The 23283-nt window shown below is 37.4% G+C and overlaps 1 protein-coding gene across 5 annotated transcripts in view; it reads left to right on the top strand.

Moving 5' to 3' along the window:
• Positions 1-22885, top strand: part of IFT56 (intraflagellar transport 56) — a 50795-nt gene extending 27910 nt beyond the window's left edge. For 3 of the 5 annotated variants that reach the window (XM_067311052.1, XM_067311079.1, XM_067311072.1), the window contains 6 exons: positions 1806-1894; positions 7757-7840; positions 9889-9958; positions 12879-12985; positions 16584-16717; positions 18292-22117. In XM_067311052.1, the coding sequence (XP_067167153.1) occupies positions 1806-1894; positions 7757-7840; positions 9889-9958; positions 12879-12985; positions 16584-16717; positions 18292-18403 (596 nt within the window). In that variant the 3' untranslated portion in view covers positions 18404-22117. Of the gene's footprint in view, positions 1-1805; positions 1895-7756; positions 7841-9888; positions 9959-12878; positions 12986-16583; positions 16718-18291; positions 22118-22655 lie in introns of those variants that run through there. The other 2 variants (XR_010886407.1, XM_067311062.1) reach the window with 2 other exon arrangements.
• Positions 22886-23283: the final 398 nt, after the last annotated feature.

Here is a 23283-nt window from a genome sequence, read left to right as displayed (position 1 = left end):
CAACTCAGGCATGTCTAGTGTTGCGAGGAGGAATGACACATCTCCTCTGGACTTCATGCAGTCTTCTCTTAAAGGTATTTTTAGGTTACCCGAAGTAATTTTAGAAAGGAGAACTTTTTCCTCTTCCTGTATGAGTCACATGGGATGGATTAGAACTATAAAACTCTAGCTTTCCTGTCATTAGCATTATTAGTGGCTGAGTTGTATGAGATTTACAGATGTATAATTTGTTTGGGTTTTTTAATGAAATCTTTCATTAAAAGTACATGGAGGATGATATACTGGGATAACACAATTTCCTGCCAAAATGTGGATATGATAGTAGATACTGAAACTTGGAAATTCTTCAATCATTTATGAAAAAAGAGTTTTCTAATATTTCATTATTGTGATTTATTTCTAGTGAAAATTTATTTTCAAATTTTAAGTCTTCTTTAAATATTTCTTTGCTTTTTTTTTCTTAGATTTTGTTTAAAATAAACTACTATGAGCTTATGAACTTTAAAAATCGCATGTGAGAGGAAAGGGACATTTTTGAGATACCAGCATTCTCATTACCACAAGAATAGAGGAACACTGAAAAAAATTGTTTCTCTTACTGTCCTGCCAACGCATATAAATGTAATGATAGGTAGGCCTGCATGTAAGTAAGGAGAGATAAATAAACAGGCCAGGTTCTGCTCCCAAGTGAATACCATATAAATAATAAAATAATTCTCTAAGACAGAGAGCTGACTAATGTGGTCCAGCCATGGATAAGGATGGAATGTCTCTATAAGGAAATGACAGGACATCAAGCCCTGTATCTCCTGGTGCTGCAGTATAAAAAATGAGAGTTTTCTGCCTTTCTTTGAAATGTGTTTGAGATCTTATATGATGCTTTCCAGCAATAATTACTACTTGACCTTGGAAAGAAGAATTTACAGCTTTTCAGGGAAATGCTGTGTTTTGTGCAATGATGCAGAGTCAAAGATAGAAATTTTGTACGTTTGAAGGCCCCTGTATACAGAAAAAATATTTTGATTTTCCTTTGTGGGTGAATTGATGGTAACTAACCAACCTGCAGGATCAGATTACTTCAGGACCATTAAGGCCTTAGGACCTTACCGCCTCCTGTCACCCCACCATTCTGCAACGAGCAGCATGCTCTCTAATGGTCATTTGGCAGAGTACCCACTTGGGAATATATCTCCCCCGTTGCTACTTGAGTTCCTCCATCTTTGCCCAATCTCTGCTGGCTGGATCTAACAAAAATTATTCCTAGTAAATGTATTTTAAAATCTCTAAAAAAGCTTTGAAATAGCTTTTCAGTAACAGCTAGCAATTTCAGAATAGATGACAGCATAGTATAAAAGTTTACTGACACTCATTTGAACTGATCTGCCAAACTTATTTATGGCTTATTATGAGCAGTGTGGCAATCCCAAATGCATGAAAACAAAATTAGTTTAGAATAACAAACTCAGGATTTGTAACAAGTATCAATTCCAAAGAGTAGAATGATTAATGGTAGAATTATGCTACATAGATGATCTGTGGAAAATGTCCTGTTACTTAAACAATTTGTCACTGTAGAATGTGCTGTTGAATGCAGTCTTGCAATAGTTATTGTATGCAGTGGAGAAAGTTGACAAGGTGATCTAGTAGTTTTTCTAACCTTTAGTATAATCCTTTGCCTGAAAAGGCAAGTTATACTATTTTTAGGACACAGTCACTTTCCAGGTTGCCAGCAATCTGTGGGATTAATTTCCATTACAACATAATTTTTAAATTCTAAAAATTTGCATTTCTCTTTTGAATTTTAGATACCATTCCAGGGAGACAGTGCATGGCCTCCTGCTTCTTTCTGCTTAGACAGTTTGGTGATGTCCTGATATACCTCAATTCAGTCAAGGTTAGTATTATTATTTAGTATAGGGAGTATTGTAATGCATGGAATCACTGGAATTAAGACTGTGCTGTGTGAGGCAGTATGTAAGCAGAAAAAGATACAGAAACACAAACAACTCTAAAATGGGACATAGCTTGTAAACACAGCAAATGGATCAAAATGTATACAAACAATAAGATAGCATTGTTCACCATGGTGGATTATGCTATTGTCCTGCTTGCAATTTAACCATTATCAGGCTTTTTGGTGGCATCAAAGAAAAAGAGGAAGATAATTAAAGGAAGATAATGAGATAGTTTGTGGATGCTTATGTGTTTGGGCAGCATGGAAACAAAACAAGTGTTTGTATAAAAACTTATCAAATGAATGATGGAGATTTTTGTCAGTGGTTGATAACTGGGGGCAGTTTGATGAACAAGAGTGTGTAAGGAAGATAGGACATGAAGGACCCTGAAAGTAATAAAGCTTATATTTTTTAGAGAAAGCATCCACTGAAGGGCTAAGGTAGGGCAATATTACCAAAGCAGTGAGCTAGGAATATTACTTTTGCAGAAGTAATCTGAATGGTTCCCTGCAGGCAATGTTGCATTTTTTTCAAGTAAGAGAAAGAGCCTGCAGTTACTGTAGTGCAACATTATCAGATCACCTGTACTTGATGGATAGTAATGGTTATAACTTAAAGATGTTCAGTTATAAATCAGATGTGAGGACCGAGAGAGAGGCTGGATTCTGACTGTGGGATTAAGTAATTGTGGTCTTGTTCCAGTAATTTGAAACTAAAGTAGTGAGAACTCTGCATTTGGTGGGGAGGGGAACGAGAGTTTTCTAGAAGAATGATTAGAGAGATATGCTAAATGAGGACAATTGTGATACTCTAAGGAGGGTGAGACCTGAAGAAAAAGATGGTTGCCACCATGGTTGCAGTGGTGGCAAAAACAGCTGATGAGTCAAGGAAGATGAAGCTGGAAAATGTTTTTAAACTTTGGCTAGGAAGAGGCCACTGAAAAAATTGCAAGTGGCAGTGGAATGAAGAGGCAAAAAAACAGTTTGGAGAGTGTGTGTAATTGGAGAAGCTGAGTGCTAGAAACTAACAATATGAGATTCATTTTGCGTAACTTGAGCTATCTAAAAGTCAGGCTTCTAGTTATAAGTAATCACCTGCTGGTCTTCTATAGCTGTCAGAGATAGGTGGTAAATTCCAAAGGAGAATTCATCCTGTCTATTTCTGACACTATCTTAGAATGGAGTGAGTCACCTCATAGAAATGCCCATCTCTTTCCATTTACTTTTAAAAGTTCTTAAACAACTAGTTCCAACCTCTAAAGGTTAAAGTTAAATGAGATTAATCACTGCCTCCAAGATGTGTAAGAAATCTTAGAAATGAGACAGAGAAGGGTAGCATCTGGAGAGGCAAATGGAGTCAGGATTAGTATTGGAAAGTAAGACATGGCTAGTGCTTGTAAAGGAAACAGCCAGAAGCAAACAAGATGCTAAACAGAAATTAAGAGGCTGAGAGTGGGCAGAAGGGAGATCAGAGGACAGGGCAGAGGCATGAGGTAAGAGCAGTGTTAAAGGGAAGGGATTAGATGAAACTATTTGCATCTGTGAGGGGATAAAAGAAAGTATTGTAGGAAGGGCTGGAAAAATCTGAAGGGAAAAGGAAGAGCACAGATTTTGTCCATGTTAGTTCATAAGATGTTAGCAAGATCCCATGCAGAAGAAAATACAGGTGAGGAATAGATCTAATGTTTAGAAACAGTGTCAAGAGAGAGGCGGAAATCGTGACAGGTACAGGTATGCATACCTTCAATCCCGCTATATTTATCAGCTAGAGGAAGGAGCATTCTTACCTCATCAGATGTGAGAGAAAAGATTTTATGATGTGTGCATAGGGGAGGGGAAGGGTTATATGACTGGTTGGCGGTTTTTTAAACTTAGGCTTTTTGGTTGAAAGGAGAAAAAAGTGAGGAGTGTTACTGTTGCATATTATAATATACATATTTGGATCTCTGCTTGCAAAATGGGCTTCTCTACATGGTGAACATGGTGAAATAGTTTGCCAAAATCAATCAGCAGGAAAAAAAGCTAATGTGCAAAAGAAAGCTGGTTATATTCCGCATACAGCACAGCAATGTTGTATGTGCCTATTTGTTCCATACTCAGAGATGTATTTCTGTTAGGTGAGTTGTCAAAGAGGCAGAGATATGCTGTTAGGAGTCTTTTCCATTTACCACCTGTTAGAAAGCTGTGAGCACACAGGTGTGCAGAATCCACTTTTTACATATCTTTGGTCTGTCACACAGATTAATTTATTTCAGTGTTACAGTTTTTCCAGGATAATATAACAGAGTGTGAAGTAGTTAGAGAAGAAAGTAGTAGTTAAGGAGGAAACAAAATACAAAACTTAAATGCAGCTAAGATGGTTAAAATTATGGCAAATATATATGTATATATGTATGTATATATAAAACAATCATTGTTAGATTTAGGAGCGTCAGAGTAGTGATATATTGCAGAAACCTCATTTCAGAATTTGTTTGACTGCTCATTGCTTACGAAGTTATGGTGCCAACTGCAGATTCTAAGTGGTGTGTTTAGATCAATCAGTTGATAACATTTAATGATACTTTGGTCCCTGCATCTAGCAGGTCAGTCTTATGGCCAGTCAAGATCTGTGGGACTTGTTTTTCACCAGAAACATCTGGTGTGTTAATGACCACGGTCCTTTCCTTCTGCAGTGTGTAACACTCAAATTTTGCACATATAAATGCATTTGGTGGCATTCAGTAACCATACACCTGTTTTGATTTGACCCATTTTAGTCAAGGGTAATCTCTGTATTGTCATTCCTTCCATTTTCACATTTGTAGCATCAATGCATTCATAAAGATGTAACAAAATATTAAGCTATTTAAGGAGAATTCATATAAAAAAGATCGATGCATATAATCACATAACTGTATACTCCTATTTGAAATACCAGCCACTCCCTCTTCAAATGCAGAAGGAAAGGTGATTCAGAGAATTATTGGAAATTTAAACATTGTCTTAAGAGAGAGAGATACTATTTGCTATAAAGAGAAGTTAGAAAAGGAAATAATACAAAATGAGGATTAGAATAAATAAGGTAGATTTGAAACCTCCATTTGTATTACGAGAGGTTGAAGACAAAATACAGCTTACTGGAACTACAGCGAATTCATGACATTTTTTCTAAGAAGATGCATTTTCTTGGTTTATGGAACTCATTGTCATAGTATATCCTTGAGGTCACAAGTTTGGAAAGTTTCATAGATTGTATGTAGGAAGTTGCAAAACGATCCAAGCTTAAATAAAATATGTGCTAGTACTTCGAGACATAATGCAGTTGATAAATAGCAAGGTCTAGGGACAAAAGTTTGCTGCCTATTACAGCTTTCCTTGCATGGTCCTTTTGAAATAGCTGATACCGACCATTTTCTACCTGAGACTAGCCACTGATCAGGCTTAGTCAGGTCACTCCCCTCCTCTTCTGATTTCAGGGGTGCAGATTGTTTCTCCTGTAACATTTCTCTGTCAAGATGTAGGTGGCTCTCCAATGTGTTTTGTGTGTTTCATTTCACAGGTATCTACTTCAGTAAGATATCTGTAGCTTTTCAGGTAGAGCTGTACACTCTGTGAAGATTGTTTGCATGATATTCTTTCAGGAAACGCCACCCTCATCCATGATTGATTAAAACTGCTCCAGGCACTAGAATGTCTCAGAGGACACCTTACTATAAATGTATGCCAGCTGCCCTGAGGGTGACATTATAACACTGAGGATTCTCTGGGAAGACAAGCTAATTCAGGGTCAGCTTAGTTCTGGTCACAAGGAACGCTTCGTTGTTCGACTGGATATCTGAGCAACTCATTGAAACAGACATCACTCAGAGCACAGTTAGTTCTGTGGAAAGATTGAAGACCAGTAAAAGACCCCAAAAGAGTGGAGTGCAGTACAGATACTGTGTCCATTCTGAAGATAAATAATCTAGCTGACACAAACGCATTGCACTATTGGCAGCCCATGTTTGTTTCTACCAGTTTTGTTTTCGCAGCATTTCTGATCTCTAGCACTAATACAGCCTGGATGGAATGACACAGGTTTCGAGTTTGGTTGCTGATGGAGTTTTTCCATGTTCATTCAAAATTACAATGGGGGCTATTTGAACAGAAGGAAGCGTTCATGCAGTAAAACTAGCATCTTGCTCACCGCTTTTGCTTAAACTGGGACTTGTGCTGATTCACCCAAAAACATCATAGGGGAAAAATACAGCAAAGTGTTGCCTTTCTCATACTGTGAAACCAGTTAGTTCACCCTAAAGGTACAGAAATGTTTCACAAACTGAGCTTGAGATTCACACGACTGGTTCATCCTTATGCTTTCCTGTAGCAAGCTATATTTGCCAACTCTTTCCAGACCCTAACATAGACTATTTGGGTGAAACCTAGACATCTGGCAAATGGTGGCAACCCCCACCTTCCCTCATGTGTGTCTGGCTTGATGTATATAGGAGGACTCAGTCAGTACCTTTTCCGACAGCCAAGGACAGGGAAGGGAGGAGGTTCTCAAGTGTCTCTCCATAATGGAAGAGGATAGAGAGCCCTGGGAAAGAGTCTTGTCCCTTGCTTCCTGTATCCCTTATACAGTCCCAACTGTGATTTTACCTCCTTCTCACTCCTAGTGAGGGAACAGAACAAAAGTTAGCTAAAAACTGAACTGCCTAACACAACCTCCATTTCTCTCATAGGTGTTATATAAGGAAAAGTGTTTCTGTGTCCCATACCTTGCTGTTTTGCACCCAGAAAAGCTTTTCTTGCAGTGGCTTTGGGCAGTGGATAAACCACCCTGCTCTTTTTCTGTGTTTTTCATGAATACTCTAATTCTGCCTGGCAGGAATCCTCATTGCTTCTTCCTATTCATGCTTGTAGCTAAGGTATTGAGTTCCAGCTTACCTACACCAGGCCTACCTGTGCAGCGTTGTGGTGATAGTACTGAACGTGGAGCATGTGTTCAGCTGACTTCTGGTAATCTGAGTTACACTTTAATCTGGACATTTGACCAATATTAAATCTCAGCTGTTTGGGTCAAACACAAAGATCTGGCTCATCTATAGCTAGAATCATATTTCCTGCACTGGCCCATGCAGCTTGTCAGAAAAGATACGGCTAGATCAACATAATATACCACTAATCTGATTATGTCCAGTCTAATATTATGGTAGAAGAAAAACCTTAGTGTCGCACTTCATATAGGGAGAAGGGTGCCTGTAAGCAACGCTTGTGCTTAAGGAAGCCGTATTACAAGGTATGTTCCCTGGCTACAGTCCAGTACTGCGGCTCCACCTTCATCACGTGACCCAGGGTGTCAGCCTGGCATCTGTCACAAAACCAGATCGACAGGATCTCCTGTTGAGCCTTGAAGTCCTGCAAAAACAAACTGTTCATCTCCTTAAGCCATTAGGGAGTCAACTGCCTATTCACCACCCTAGATTTGTAAGTTTTGGGGAAGGTAAAGAAACCATGGCATCACAGCATGTCTTCACATGTCCAATTTGAAAATTAAACCCATAAAAGCTGCCACTGCGACTTTGAGCTTGGAGCATTCTCCAGATCTCTCATGGTTAATACTGTGGAATGTTTCTGCTATGTTTGTAGTCACAAATGTAGGATGGAAAGCCAGTCCATAATTTTCTACCCACTGTTTATAAATGCCGTATGTTCATAATGTGGGTTTTTCTTTTTCCTTCCCGTTGTCTTGATATAGTCCGACTCGGATTTGGGGGGGTTATTTTTAATGTTATTATACCATGGAAGTTTTTTTTGTCTGTGTGGCTTATTTTCCAGAGTTACTTCTACAATGATGACACTTTTAACTTTAACTACGCCCAAGCCAAAGCTGCCATGGGCAATTCTAGTGAGGCTGAAGAGGTATGTATTTACTTTCTTTGAAAAACAACAATGGAAATGTTTTCCACCTACTCCCTTCTTTCTTTCCTTTCCCTCCGAATCTTAATGTTGGCTGAAAATAAACAGATTGTGTGGAACTTCATTTTCCCCTTCTTAGAGGAACTGAAACTCTCAGTGTACACTATTCAGAAAAGATTGTCTTGCTAATCTGGTAATGTGAGGTACATGGGAAGTCATGCTGCTTGTGGTGCATCACAAGAGTGCTTGCAGCTATCTCTAATTGATCAAAGAATTCCCTATTAATCAGATTTCCTACTCTTTGTCTGGGATCCCAGGCAGTCTTATTGTTCAGACTGACTAGAACATGTTAAGCAAAAGACACCGAATAGTTAAGAGCTGCTAGGTGTCCCTAGAAATTTGTAAAAAAACAAAACAAAAACATTTTCTTCCTCTGGGAGATGTGGGAGGAAAAGAGGAGGTGCTCGCTATCTTATTCAGCAGCATCCAGATGCAGCTGGAGGAGATTAACTTATACACACAGCATTTTTTGTGTCTATGTGCACCAGAAACTTAATTACAACTAAAATATGCAGAAGCAAATAGCTATTATGAAGATGGAAGCAACATTTTCCAGAAGGCTATCAGAAGACAGACCAAGAAAATTTTCTTTTAAGCAAATCATATAATTTTTGAATCTTTTTCTGTTTTTCCTCTTTTTCTAATTTTTTTAACCCTTCAGGTTTCTTGAGCAACAAAGTCTTCCCCCTGCTTATTTCTTTTCTTTTTTTTCCAACACCTCGCTTAATTTCTGTGATCTGAAATTCCATCTTTCCTTCAGAAATATGTCTAAGAGTGTCAGGCAAAATGGATGTGTATTGCAATTCTCTTAGCTTAATTTAGTTAGCTTAATGAAAATGCAGGTAAATATCTTTTGAAATTATGCTAGCAAGACTGTGCTGATACTGAGAGTTCATAAAAAATGAAAATGATAACTCTGTAAGTAAGTTTTAGCTGCAGCCAGGCAGCAAGAGAAGCACAAGGGTGTAAGCTGTTGTTAATCCACATTTTTCCTGCTTATATTCTTATCAGTGATTCTGTACAAACTTGTGTTATGTAGCTGATGCTTTTAAATCATAGGATTATGTAAATAAATTGATTAGTCTGTCCTGGTGTCTCATCTTTGACTGATGGCACTTTCAGATAAAGATTACCCCTCCCCAGCATCTCATAAACTTGTAAGATATCTCCACATATAGTACTGTATATAACTTCTTAAAAAGATTACGTCCCTGGGCATAATGAAATAAACCCTATGATAAAGTGCTACTCATAGTAATAATGCTTTTTTTTTTCAAAATTAGAGAGTTAGAAATGTCTAACCAATAAAACTGTCAGTAATTAGCAGAACTCACTCTTCCAGTGTGTACATCTGCTTCTATAAAGGCATTTTGATTTTTGCTAATAGCATCCTAGTAAAGGAACAAATACACCTGCAGAAAGGCACAAGTAGCCTTTTTTCTGCAAGTAAAGCCAGAACAGATTTTTAAATGTAGGACAATACTAATGTTTTGCCTCAGAACCTTGTTAAAACCAAACCAGTTAGGGAGAGTTTTTTGCTGACCCAAAATGATCTCTGACATGTGTGGGGAAGAAAGGATCATATATGTATAGTGAAACTTCTGGTATTTCAGGAAGATGCTAATTTAATTGCTTGCATTGCTTTCTAAACAAACACATTGCAAATAGCTTTTCTCGCAGCCTGTCTTCCTTTGTGCTGTTTGTGTTGCATGGCTGCCCACTTGCACTTGTTCAGAGCAAGCCGCACCTTCGGTACAGCTTGGTGTTTTGAAGCTGCAGAAATCCCTTGATAAGCTTTGGAGTGGTTGAATCCTCCACCTGCCTGACACAGAGATAACCCCCTGCACTGCAAGTCCATACCTTAACTCTTCTCATGAAGCAGTTGTTCATGTGGCTTAAGCCTTAGCTGCATGTTGAAACGAGGCAGGTCTGCCTTCTGCTTGTTTAAAAGCACATGCATATATAATTTTTTATTTTACTTCTTCCTGCAGGTGTTCCTTTTGATCCAGAGTGAGAAGATAAAGAATGATTTTGTTTACCTTAGCTGGCTAGCTCGCTGCTGTGAGTCACTTTACTCTCAACATTGCAGAATATAGATCCTCCTCTATTGCATCAGTCTTGGCAATCCACTTTCCTAATCGAATTTAATATTGTAGGTGGATTTAGGACTATGAAAGTGAAAAACTGATTGCACTAATTGTAGTGTGGGTGGTTATTGCACCATTCATACATATGGCTTTTGTAAGCAATTGCTGCTTCAGTGCAGTGCTATTATGGTTCTGTCAATGCAGTTTTGTCCTAACCTGAGAACTCTTTTGTTCTCAATTGTCTACTCAATTGTTTGAATGAAGATTTTCTGTCTTAAAAGATTGGTTACAACTCTGAAATGGTTAAAACATAAAATAGAAACAGCCATACTGGGTCAGGCCCAAGGGTCTGTCTACCTCAATGCCCTCTTAGATAAGAGGGGCCAACATTGGATGTCTAGGGAAGAGTAAAAAAAACAGGCAAAGAAGTGTGATGTTTTCCTTCCTATCACCCCATACTTCCCCCTATTCAAACACCTGTGGCTCAGGGATTTCCTTTATAATTGCCAGCATGTTTTTTCTTACATAAATTTGTCCATTATTCCTTTGAACTGAGTAAGCTCTCGATATCCTTAATATCCTATAAAAAAAATTTCAATATTTCCAAACTTGTTCTTAAAACATTACAGAGTACACACCTCAATATAGACATGGCTACCTGGCAGCATGTGACATATTATAGAGGTGGGCTTTTCTAATGACTCAAGTCTGAGACTTCCTAGCCTAATTTGTTTTACTTACAGTGCCTCAATACAAAAATGTTCTCATATCATAATCAAATTTGAGTAGTAGTACATGGAATCTAAATGGATATATTTCAGGGCATTGTGCCATATTGCAGATGTGGTCAGCATCTCTAACGTGATCTTTCCAGACAGGCACATCATACCTATGCATGGCTATCTTTGACCGTATTTTAGGACATGCCAGTTTCTTCCTTTTTTCATCAATCCACAGTGCCTGGTTATTTATGGATTCTTTATATATTTTTTCTGATGGGAGAACTCCCACTGCAAAGGGAAATCATGGTAGTTCAGTAGTAGTGCTCATCCCTTTCATTCTCTGCTAAAGCAGTTCTTTGACATAGAGCTGGGGATGTAGAACTTTTTGAGGGTGCTACCTTTTATACAAGAGGTAAAATTAGCACCATGTTATCAATAAAAAAATTCATAGCACTTTTGTAAGGGTTACTACTTATTCTTGGGTATGCCTTTCTCTGTTCTAAATTCCTGGTGAAGTTTCAGTAGAGCTGCTGTATTCTTCTATATCTGTCTTAAAATTTTGATATTCACTCCCAAACAGCTGCTAGAATTCTTTACAGATGCAACTGTTCAATGATGAGTGTAGTGGTCTTTTTGTGTCAAGTATGTAAATTACTATTATGTCCTTCTGGATGAAAGCTGCTATGGAAATTACAAAGCATTGGAATACATTCATGCCAGAGTATGATTAGGTATCAAGCTGTAGATAATTCAATTCTGAAATATTTGCAATGGGTGCAAAGTAGTGGAGATACTGTCAAGCATCCAAAAAAAATGTATTTTTTTTTGTTTAATGTTTTACAATTTATATTGAATTCCTCCTGCAGAGAAGGTAAAAAGCCACTGAATTAGCATGGTACTATATTTCTCTATATGGATAGCTTGGTAATTAGTGGGTATCATAAACGCTTTTTTTTTCTTTTCTCCTTTTTTTTCCCCTCCCTGTTAAGGAGGTAGGGTTCATTAGCTCAACAAATCATGTGTGGAATTAGGACCTGGCTGTTTGCCACTGTGTATGTTATGTGGAGCTAATGAAACAGAAAGTCTGGTTTAATGTCTTCCTTCTTCCTACGTCAGAAGTGTCTATAAATCCTCTGATTTGGTGTTACATGTTCATTGTTGATGATTGCCACCCATTCTACATGCAACATATCTATTGGCTGAGCGGGCACAGAGAGAGAAAGCTAAACAATCCCTCTTTTGAAAGAGCACAAGAGTGGTCCATGCATTAACAGCCAGTGTTCTCTGTGAGTAGCTGGTAAGACTTGAAAAGGAAAGAAATACTTCATCTCCTTTTCTTTTTTCCCCCAAGACTTAAATGTACTGAGAATTAACAATATAAACCACAGGTTAAACAGAATGGGTTCTTATCTTCAGAAAATCAATTTTTAGAATTTAGTGTTCAATTTAGCTATTTAGTATTCAAACATCCTAGTAGAATTTCCACTAGCTGAGATGGAAGATTCAGACTGCTTCATTTCTAATTGTGTTATAACAGTGATATTTGGAGTTAAAGGCCAATGAAAATTTCCAGTCACATATGCAAATTTAAAATGACCACAAAATCTCAGGAATTTCAAAGCTCTTTTCTAGTAGATGCATAATGATGAGTCTTGTTATGCTTGTAGAGGTTTTTTTGCATTCCTTTGTTTGCTAAGAACCATGGGAATTGAATGTTTAGAATGCAGTGGGCACCAAGTATTAAAGACCTCAGTTCAGTGCCAATTAAAATTTTTCTATGTGTAAGAACACACAATCCTAAGTCTCACCACCTAAATGGTTTGCCACAGCTCCTCGTTCTGGATAAAATGCCTTTTCTAACACTTTCCATTCTGTTCTTTAATCACATCTAAAATCATAGGACTTGTGGTTATCATTGTATCTGTGAAATGTAGATTTTGAGATGTAAACTTCGTAATTCTTCTTCATGATGTTGGTATTCTCTAATGAGTTACTGTTATCACCAATAAGGCAAAATGTCAGCATAAGTTTCCCTTCCCAACCTCATGCTCGTAGGGTGAGGCATGCTGTTACATTGAGCAAAGAGGTTTAGGAATATTTATTCCACCTGCCATTTAGTATTGTGCATGGTGTATTTTTTTCCACAATCTCAACTTTCTGTTGTTATTGCAGATATTATTAATAAGAAACCACAGCTGGCCTGGAAGCTCTATTTGAAGATGGAGACCTCAGGGGAATCCTTTAGTCTTTTGCAGCTCATTGCAAATGATTGCTACAAAGTGAGTCTTCCCTTGGGAGCTTGGTATATGGCATGTTAATTCAGTGGTCTTACTAACCACCATTCTCGATAATTTCTATCTTGGTCACCACTAGTGAATTTTCACTTATAACAGTGATATGACTATTATTAATGTACATAGGTTGGCAAGGACTAGTCAGCTTTTTAACCAACAGGTCTTCTGGGTAGACAACCCACTGATTAAAATGTTGGTAATTACTGCTTGCTTGAGCTATTAATACAGTAACAACAGTTTCTTTTACTACTAGTCGGATCCATGCTAACACATAACAGTTTTTCTCTTGAACCTTTTCTAGAGTAGATTTTTAAAGAGATGAGGTTAGACTGACCTGACTGATGTGCTTTTAAAAATCAAGCTAGACCAGACAGTGTCCACTTTAGCAGAGACTAAACAGATGGTTTGGGCATTTTAGAACAAGTTAAAATATAAGCTAGTTTATATGTACCAGGCTTCTAGAGTATGTTTACTAGTTCAAATAGTGAGTGCTAATATACTACTGGCACACTTCCAAATTCTCATTTATACAAAGCTACATTAGTAGTGAAGAGGTCTTGGGGATCTGCCTAACCTCCTATTCTTTAGATGGTGCCTATACACAGGGAGACTTAGCTCAGATTTGTTCTTAATGGACAAATGAAAACTTTCTGTGAGATTTACCTACAGTGAGGTACTCCATATTAGTAGCACCTCTTTTTTTTTCAGTCCAGCACAATAAAATGTTGCATAGCAAACTAGAAGTTTGAGCAAACATTTTCGAACAAGAGGCTGTTTGCAATTGTTTTATCGAGGTCTTTGTTCTTCTGCAAAACTTGTCAAAGAAAACATGAGAGTTTCATCCATAGGGTGGATGTAGAGACACATGAAGACCAACTGTTTTGAGAGGATTGTATATGGCATTATAGGAGAAAAAAAAATTGGTTGTCCTATGCAAAGAGTACTGCTGTGCAGTGTGTTTCAGTAGACAACAATGGGATGCTAGATCCAAGTATCCTCTCTGCCATCTACAAGGATGATTGCACTGTGTTGGGACCTAGAAAAGAGGAATAGCAGTTCTGTGATGGGAGAAGGGGATGCTCTTTAGAAAAGCATTATGGTGAGACACAGGCCATCAAATTTTCAGAATGTATTGGCACAAGCCGCTTATATTAGAAGGAGGGCTGAAGTTATTTGGGGAGCAGCCATGTTAGGTTTAATTTAAATTAAATGTAGAATATAAAGACAGATTATAATTTGATGACCATGACAGTGTCATAGTGTACTGTTTTAAGAAGGCAGATGTGAGAACAGCAGAACAAAGATAATAGACTTAAAGCTCATGGATCTGGTTCAGTAGAGACTCCTAAGATAAATGAATACACAAGAGAGAGCAGCTGCTAGCATAGATTTATTAGAGACACAGTGACCAAACTTCCTAACATGGAGGAAAGATAGTAAGAGTGGTCTTGAAAACCTCCCAATGATTCTCAGTTCAGCCAAGCTCTCCAAAGAGCAGAAATATCTGCATACCATTCATAACATTCTTTCTTGCTGTCTGTTTTCTTTCATCTGACGGTACCATGCTTCTCAAAATCCTAAAGAACATTTAACTGTAAGTCAGACAATCTACCCTGTGATCTCAAAAGCACTCTTCCAAAACTGAGGGAATTCTGTCTTAAGCATCTCTAAGTATTCCATTCACCATCTCACCCTAAAATGGTCTTTTTGGTCAAGCAAGTGGCTAGGCCTTAGGTGTTTCTGGTGACTGCCAACTGCGAAAGTGAGTGATCTCTACATCATTTTGAGTTTCACTTCAATGAGTTGATTACTTTGCCTAAATTCCTCTCAAAACCATATAGTACAGTAGAGGAGAAGCAGTTCCACCTTTTGATTTATCCAGCACTCTTAAAAATTGCGCTTACAGGACTAAATGTTTCAGACTGTGTACATTACCTACACATGGCCACAGATGACTGCTCCAAAGACCAAGGAATTTCATTGCGAAGACTCAAAAATAATTACTGTAACATTATAATTTATCTTCCTACACTACCTGCTGTTTGTACCTCTCCCACTAAATGGTAAGGTTCACATTGAGTCTGTGTAACATTCTCCAGTTGCTTCTGAAATACTATATTATATTGGAGGTCTGTAGAAAGTGCCACAGCCGTAACTGAAGATGGCAGTCGCACTCGGCTTCATTTAACAGAATGCCAAAAGAACATGGATGGAGCAAGGCCAACAGCTACCTCAGACCAGGTGTTGCTGGATGCCTCATAGCAGTTTATCCTGGCCTGCAGGAGTTGTTTGGTGAGAAAGCTGTCATACTGGGATGCAGGACTTCTGGCTAATTTCTTGCTACTACTCCATGGAAAAGCCCATCTTATCAATATAGGGAACAGCATTTGATTTGAAGCAAAGCATTCTTCCTGCTTTTATGTGAGATAGAAGGAGAACATTCAGCTGGAATCTGCTCAATGGAACAGTTCACTCTCATCAAATGTTATGAAACTCATTTAGTTGCCAGTTTGGGGAGATCAGTATTCTTTTTTTTCTTTTTAGCTGAGATGTCTGAAACTGTTTATGCTCACTCTTTATTTCCATCTGATAAGTGCTTGCCGGTCCCTGTGGTAAAATCACCATGTATTCAAAGAAAAGGGAATTATTACTCATTCTGCAGTACCTGTACTTCTCTGACTAAAGTATCCCAATACAACTCCCACAGCTTGCCCTGTTTTCTCAGCAGGCACAGGCTTCTAGCCACCAATGAATGGGAGGTTATGTGCAGTCTGCCTTCTGTGATCTCTCATGGGACAAACAACATTGCTACTCAGGCTTGCCTAAGTGAAGAAAATTGACAGTCATAAATAAGGTCCACATGAGTTCTACTAACTTCAAAAGCCACATTTACTGTAGTTACTCCTTTCTCACTGACTGTATCAACCAACTCGCTTCCTGTTCCCATTCACAAATAGAGAAACTGATGGAGAAAAGATAGGATACACAGTGAATTTTCCTATGCTCAGGAAAATTCTGGATTAAAGTGCCGCTGAATCTTATTTTGTATTGTACTGTAACAATGAAGAGTAAAACTTAGCTTTAAATTAAACCCAAAAGACATCCAAATCTGCCTGTGTGACCATCTCTAGATAAGGAAAATCGATTCTGTTTTAAAACGTTTGACATAGTTTGAATCTGATATTAAGAGGACTTTGTACCTACTGTAAATAGGGCAACTCATACTTTAAAGGTTAATGCTGGTTGTAAAAAGCAAAGGCACGAAAGAAGTTCTGTTAGCTAATGTTAGCTATATATGATCAAAACAAGAACAGAGCTGGTCATAGCCAACTAACAAAGTTCACAGTGCAGTTTGTCTATAATATGTTCAAAGACCTACAATAATAATGTTATATTGCCTGTTTTCCTGCAAGGAACTGAAATGTGCCTGTTTGTGTTGCTCACTGCCAGGAGAAAACCAGGAAAATGCATGTTGCTTCTATGACTTACTGCTGATTTCAGAAAACCAAGATCAAAATGTTTAATCCCCTTCTGAAAGATGGTCATATACTCAGGAATATGTCATGTTTCTCTTTTTATACAGATGGGTCAGTTTTACTACTCAGCCAAAGCATTTGATGTTCTGGAGAGATTGGACAGTAATCCTGAATACTGGGAAGGCAAGAGAGGCGCTTGTGTGGGTGTCTTTCAGATGATCTTAGCTGGCCGAGAAGCAAAGTAAGTATTGTTTGTTATATATGAATTTATTTGCTCTTTTGCTATTTCCAGTTAGCTGTAAGCTAGAATCATAATCCTAGCTTCAGGAATGCATGTCCTCTTCCAATTCTTTTTTGACCTTTTGGAAAATACAAACTCTGACCAGTGGTTCCATATGTAGTTTTCTTGAAGCTTGTCTTCCAAACCATCAGTTACAGAATATATTGTGGAGAGTATCTTATCAGTGAATGCTATGAACTGCAGGGAACCAAAATATAGTGCTGGTCATTATACTAGCAAGAGCTAAGTTATAAATATAGTATGTTCATATCCTAAGGGAAAGGAACTCATTTCATGTCGATGGCCTGAGAATGGGAAAACTATCTTATGGCATTTTAAGGTTCATAGAACAAAAACAGGGAAACATTTACTCAACAATCCAGGAAGGACACTGTTTCTCTAAACAATGAGTAGATGAGACTGGGCTTTCACTAAAATTCGCTTTCTGAAGATTCTGTTCCTGTCAGACAAAGATACTTGTTTGATTAAAGCTCAAAGGAAGTTGTCTGTAAGTGTTGCTGATTGTTTTACTTTTGGCCCATTTCACTTGATGGAAGAATGAAAGAGAGTAGTGAAGCTACATTTAAGAATTATTCCCTCATGAATATTCAGCTGTGATGCCAGGTGGCCATTCTGCCCTGGCCGAAGTTGCTGTTTGTACATGACTGGAAGGTGTATACCTTGGCTTTTACATCTTTCTTGTATCCCCTTCTCTGCTGGCATAATGTCTTTAACTGCTGCACCCTTCAGGAGCCCTTTTGGCAAGTACTGCACTAGATGCAGTAAAATATATATAGCTTACCTGTTCTTCATTATGCATGCAAGTTCTTGCTGTAAAGTAGCTGGCACACTGTAGGTTTATACTGGTTTATCCTATTAGTAATACTCATTTCCATGCTATTTGTATTTATTTGTAAGGCAGATGGTGCTTTGGCAGCATTAAGTTGGATGTTGCCATACTGAAGACTAGCAAATAGCATAAAAACAAACAGAAAAAAACCTAATAATTTGCTTTGTTCTGGGGAGCTATTTTGCAAGAGTAAGGATTTTTATAAGTGTGTGTGTATGTGTGTGTGTAAATATATACATATATGCACATATATGTGCATATACACACACTCCTACGTATTTATATATATATATGATATAAATTATACACATTTAAATATATACACATATACATATATGTATATATACACACTTTTATGTAATATAAATTATATACGTGTGTGTGTGTGTGTATATATATGTATATGGGCTAAATTCAAAACCAATTAATTATATTTTGCTGATTTTTACTTTTAATTTCTCTCTTGTTGAAATTGCATACAAGACTTTTTTTTGATGTATTTATTGTCCTAGGATCTAAATTGTTGCGCATTTTTACCTCTTTCTGCTCTGCAGATGGAAACATCTCTCTGTCCAGGAACAATGTTTTGCAAAATATTTGGGGGTAAGGGGGTTGTTTATTGAAACTTCAAATGATAGCAGTTGATTCTCACCATCCTTTAAATTTTTGCCTTTCACCTTTGTAGAGAGACTTTACGGGAAGTGCTGCATCTTCTGAGGAGCACTGGTAATCCTCAAGTAGAATACATTATCCGCATCATGAAAAAGTGGGCCAAGGAGAACAGAGTCCCTGTCTAAGTCAGTGTCACCAAAAGAACTGAATCAGTTACTATTTTGTGTGTGGCTGTTACGATGTGGATCGTGGTTCCTCCTGTGCATTCTGGGTATTTCCTTCTGTACCTAAAGGTACATCTTTAGGACATCAAGCGGGTTGACCCAGTCTACAGCTGAGCAAAGAGCATACTGCAGTGAGACTGTGTAACATTCAGCAGGTAATTTTTTTCATTAAAGCTTTATTTTAGAAGGAAAGGTATTGAATTCCTTTCTCCCTTCAGTAGAATCCTACTGTTTCACCAATCTCTATTCCTCATTCAAGGTTTCTCAATTTTTTCATAATGTAATTCCAATCATCCACAAATCAAAGCATTCCTCAGATGTTCCCCAGACTTTCTGCACCAGTTACTGGAGTCCGTTGTGTTTTTCAGTAAGTCTTCTGGCCTCCAGAAAAGAATCATTTGTTAAATGACTGAGACAAATCTACTTCAGCGGATGATGGAATGTGGCAAGTAGAGAGGAGGAGAATTGTGACAATGGAAAGCCAGTACTAGGATATCAAATAGCATGAGCAGATTTTTGTATATTCCGTGCCTGGGGTAAAGTGGAAATCATAGTCTGCACAGCATCCTTTTCTGGTTAAATCTCAATAACTAGTAACTTCATCTCTCTTATTTTTGTCTAGAATAATCTGTTCTCTCTTACAATTAATTCTGAAGGTGAGAGTTAATCAGCCCCAAATGTCAAGCTCCAAAGTGGCTTATTTGCTTTTTAGGTTGGTAACAAAGCATGATGGTACCTTTTTTTTCAGAGCACGGAGGACTGTCTGGATTGTTCGGTCTTGCTTGAAGTTTGACCCTAAAACATTTATCCATGTTAATATAATTCATGTGAGTAATCCCTTTAGTGTACCAATCTGATGGATAAAAGAACTGTATGTTTAGAATCATTTTCTTCAACAGTTTCCATCGTAGTTAGCAATACATTCATTACACTTTTGGTGACAAGTTTCCTAAGGAGAACAGTTCAGGGAACACACAATCCTAAAAGAAGGCAACAGTTGTAACATAGAAATGTATTATATGGTTTGCAATGAGCAATATTTGTATATTATTTGTAAAATGAAAATTTGCCTTTCTTATGAAGTATTTTTATATCTTTGAGGGAGGGAACTTTTCAGAATACTGTATTCTGTCTGTGCTTTGATTAAAGCTCTTGTGTGGGTCTACAATAGAACATTTTACTTGGTCTGTGTTGTCTCATGTTGAAGGAATTGAAATGGTATGTTCCCTTTGCTGTGAAAGAGGACAGATTTGCGACTAGTCATTAAATGCTTGTTCAGTAGTCATTCAAGACAAGCCAATGGCCTTGGTCCTGATCTTTATGATGTTTTTTTACTGTTTGATGCTGAAAATAAGGAGGTACACAAAATATATACATCTTTCTGCCAAAAAACATGCCAGTGTCTTTAAGCAAAAACTGTGGGTATCATTATTGAAATATCTGGAAGTGCACCGGTAGGTTGTGGCTATTTGCATTTACATGAAATTTAGAAAACTGATCCATCATCAAGCAACAATAACAGAGCCTTTCAGCAGGGGCAGGGCCAACATTACAGTGATTCAAAAGAGAACGTGTGAAAGAAGCAGTATTTTCACTGAAAGCAGTTACAAAACATACTTCACTTGTAAAAAGCATTTTTGTTTTCTTTCCCAGTTTAATTAACTTGGAAACAGATTGGGAATGCTACTATGAGTCTTTGTACAGAGCTTCCAAAAAAATCATGTTGCTGGCTTTGCAGCAGATGTTAAATGCATCTAATTATTCCCTTTACTGAAACTTAACCTGCAGGAGAGCTGAAGAACATCCAAATTCATTGCAGACCATTTTACATGTTGGGTGAATCTTCCATAATAAGTGTGGTAGCATTGCAGCATATGGGTTTGGGGACTACTTTCAAACTCTTTGTCCAAGACCAGTGAAGAAGTGTTTGAAAATGTCACAATTAATCACATTAGTCACAAAGTTGTATTTAATATGTTAAATAACGTGGGTTTTAGCACAGTGCTTTTTTTTTTTTAACTGATAATAAAGCTTTGGGCATTTAAGGTATAAAGAAGTGGGGGCTGCAAGGATTTGCTTTGTACAGTGATGAAATAAAAGATATATTACATATCGTCCTGGCATTTAGAGTCTTGATAATGGAACAGATATGTAGGTACTGCTAAAATACAGAACAAGAAAAGTGCTGAAATATTGGCTTTTATTTTACCTTGAAAATACATTTTAAGAATGTCTTCCATTGTTTAATCTGAAATCATATTCAAGAAACAGGTGTGAATAGAAGTTGCCTTAGCTGATATGGAAAGAGAAGTTAATAGAGAATTTCTACAACTTTTCTCAAGTAGAGTTAACAAATCTTATCCCTGTGCATGTCCATATCTTCCTGAAATGTGGGAATGTAAGGAGTTAGGGTAGTTTAAATAGGAAAGGTGGGAGTGAAGGGAGATATGGAGAGAAACAGAAGTGACTCATACAGAACAAACAGGCAGTGAAGAATGACTGAAGGAGAACTTTTTTGTCTGAGTATGTATCTGATTCTGGAAAATAGAATATAGAGAGAGCACAGAAGGTACTATGTTAGCAATCATATCATTAATAGTGACAGGCAGAGAAAGTCAAAACCCCAAGCACTGTGTAACTTCTTTTAGCTGGGCTGTCACCCATTCCTGATAGATAACGAAGATGACCTTTAATTAAGCTCAGTAATACCTGAACAACATGTACTCCAATAACATTGACCTGAATTAAACTACTGGGGAGGACATTTATCCTTTCAATTGCTGCAAATGAGCTCCAGGATAACATTCACTTTGGCCAGCATCTGAAGTGATCCAGTATAGCAGCAATCCTCTTGGATTAATTCTGGAATCTAGCATAAACTCCTAAGAACAGTAACAGCTGGAGCTAAGTAACATACTAAACTGGAGATGGCAAGTTCATCATAAAGGAAAAGTCATGCCATCTTTGACTTTGGCCTGTAGCAGGCATTTAGGAGTATGCGGTGCTCCCAACTTGAAGATCTCTCATTGATCTTCATAAGAAAGTTGTCAAAAGATGATTATAGAACTTGGCCATTAGGTAGTAAGACACAAAATAAGCAATTACATGTGTAGTTATTACATGTAGCTTCACTATATGGGACATACTTTGAGGAACACATCTGGTTTTTGCCCCTTGTTTTACTCATTAACCAAATTTTCCCTGTATTATCTCCATCAGGAATTTCCAATCCCTCCTTTTTGAGTTTCATTTCCAAGCTTCCCTCCCCCTATTTGATCTATTCAAATGATCATCAGTGAAGTAGATAATTGCACAAAAGTGTCATGAGGAACCATTAAAGTACAAGTCTTTAAGGATGACTAGATAATCTGGTCTGACCCTACCTATTGCAAGACAGTAGATTTCATCTGCTTATCTTTGTATTGAATCCAATAACTTGGTTTTCAATAAAAATATTTGCCAGAAAGACTGAAGAGTCTTGATTTGAAGATGGATGATGAAAAAAATCCATCATTTTCCTTTGTAATTTGTTCAAATGGCTAAATCATCTTTGCTCTTTTAAAAATTGTATCTTAATTCTAAATTCAGTTTGCTGGGCCTCACTTCCTAATAATTGGTTCTTCCAATGTCCACCTCTGCTATGCTAAATAGCCATTAAAGCCTGGTATTCTTTGTTTTGGTTTGTTTGTGTTTTTTTTCCTCTTTAGGGATACATAAACTGAGGGGATGTAATCTCTGTTTCTTTTTGGATATATTAAAAATACCGTCTCTGTTATAAGTACTTTTCCAGACTGGAAAACTGGCATTTTCCCCAGTTTGTCAATAATTTTTTTTTTAAAACATGTGTGTGTAGCACTGGGCATAATTTATCACTCTATGTGTCATTGGAATATGCTCCTCCATACTCTACTCACTATTCTCACTATTCTCCTATGTCTGTATTCACAGACTGCATTCACACTTCTTGCCATATTATCACAGGGGGAGCTCACATTAAATTGCTTCTCCACTGTGACGTGACATCTAGAGTTTTTCCAGAAATGGTATTTTCCAGGATGCAGTCTTACCCTTCCAAAGAGACAGCCTACCTGTAGCTCTATGAAAAATGTTTTTTGTTTGAATGGGCTCACTTTTCCAGCTTACACAGATCACTCTGTGTGACCAGTCTTATCTGCATTAATCACTAGTCTGTTTTTTTGCAAACTTTTATTAGCACCCATTTTACATCTGCATCATCAATGAATATGTTGGATCATCAGTCCTTCCAGGACCCTACTAAAGAAAACACCCAAAACATTCTACTAATGATGACTTACGGCTACTTTTCACAATTTGTCATTCTCATTTAACATGTGCATATAACATGAGATGCTGTATTATGCTACTTTTTAAAATGAGTTACATGATAATAAAAACGCATTTCTATAACTGCTCCTTAGCTAAAGTTGTAATCAGTTAAAGCTCTGTGTCATTGACTGGAGTTATATATATATTCCTATGTATTCCCATTCATTCCTTATTAGATGAACCCTATAGCATCCCAGAAAGACTGATGGAAGTGGAGTCCAGCTGTTTAAGACTGCTTGCAGAATTTGAAAGATAATACTACTACTCTTTGTACTTTGATCACATTTTGAAGCCATGAACCAAAAGCTTACTTTTGGTTTTGTAGGTTCTAAACTTTCATTTTCAGTTGGAACAAAACATTCAAGCACATCAAATAAAGCAGGTATTTGACATTTCTGGCCATGGGACTCCCCCTAAATTCCTACAGGACTTACTTAAATGATGAATTATACTCGCATCTATTTATACATGTTTTTAGAAAAATTTATAGTAAG

The sequence above is a fragment of the Apteryx mantelli genome, chromosome 1, assembly GCF_036417845.1.
Source record: "Apteryx mantelli isolate bAptMan1 chromosome 1, bAptMan1.hap1, whole genome shotgun sequence".
Classification (NCBI taxonomy): domain Eukaryota; kingdom Metazoa; phylum Chordata; class Aves; order Apterygiformes; family Apterygidae; genus Apteryx; species Apteryx mantelli.
Note: the sequence above shows the minus strand (reverse complement) of the source record. Positions and strands in the feature narration are given on the sequence as shown.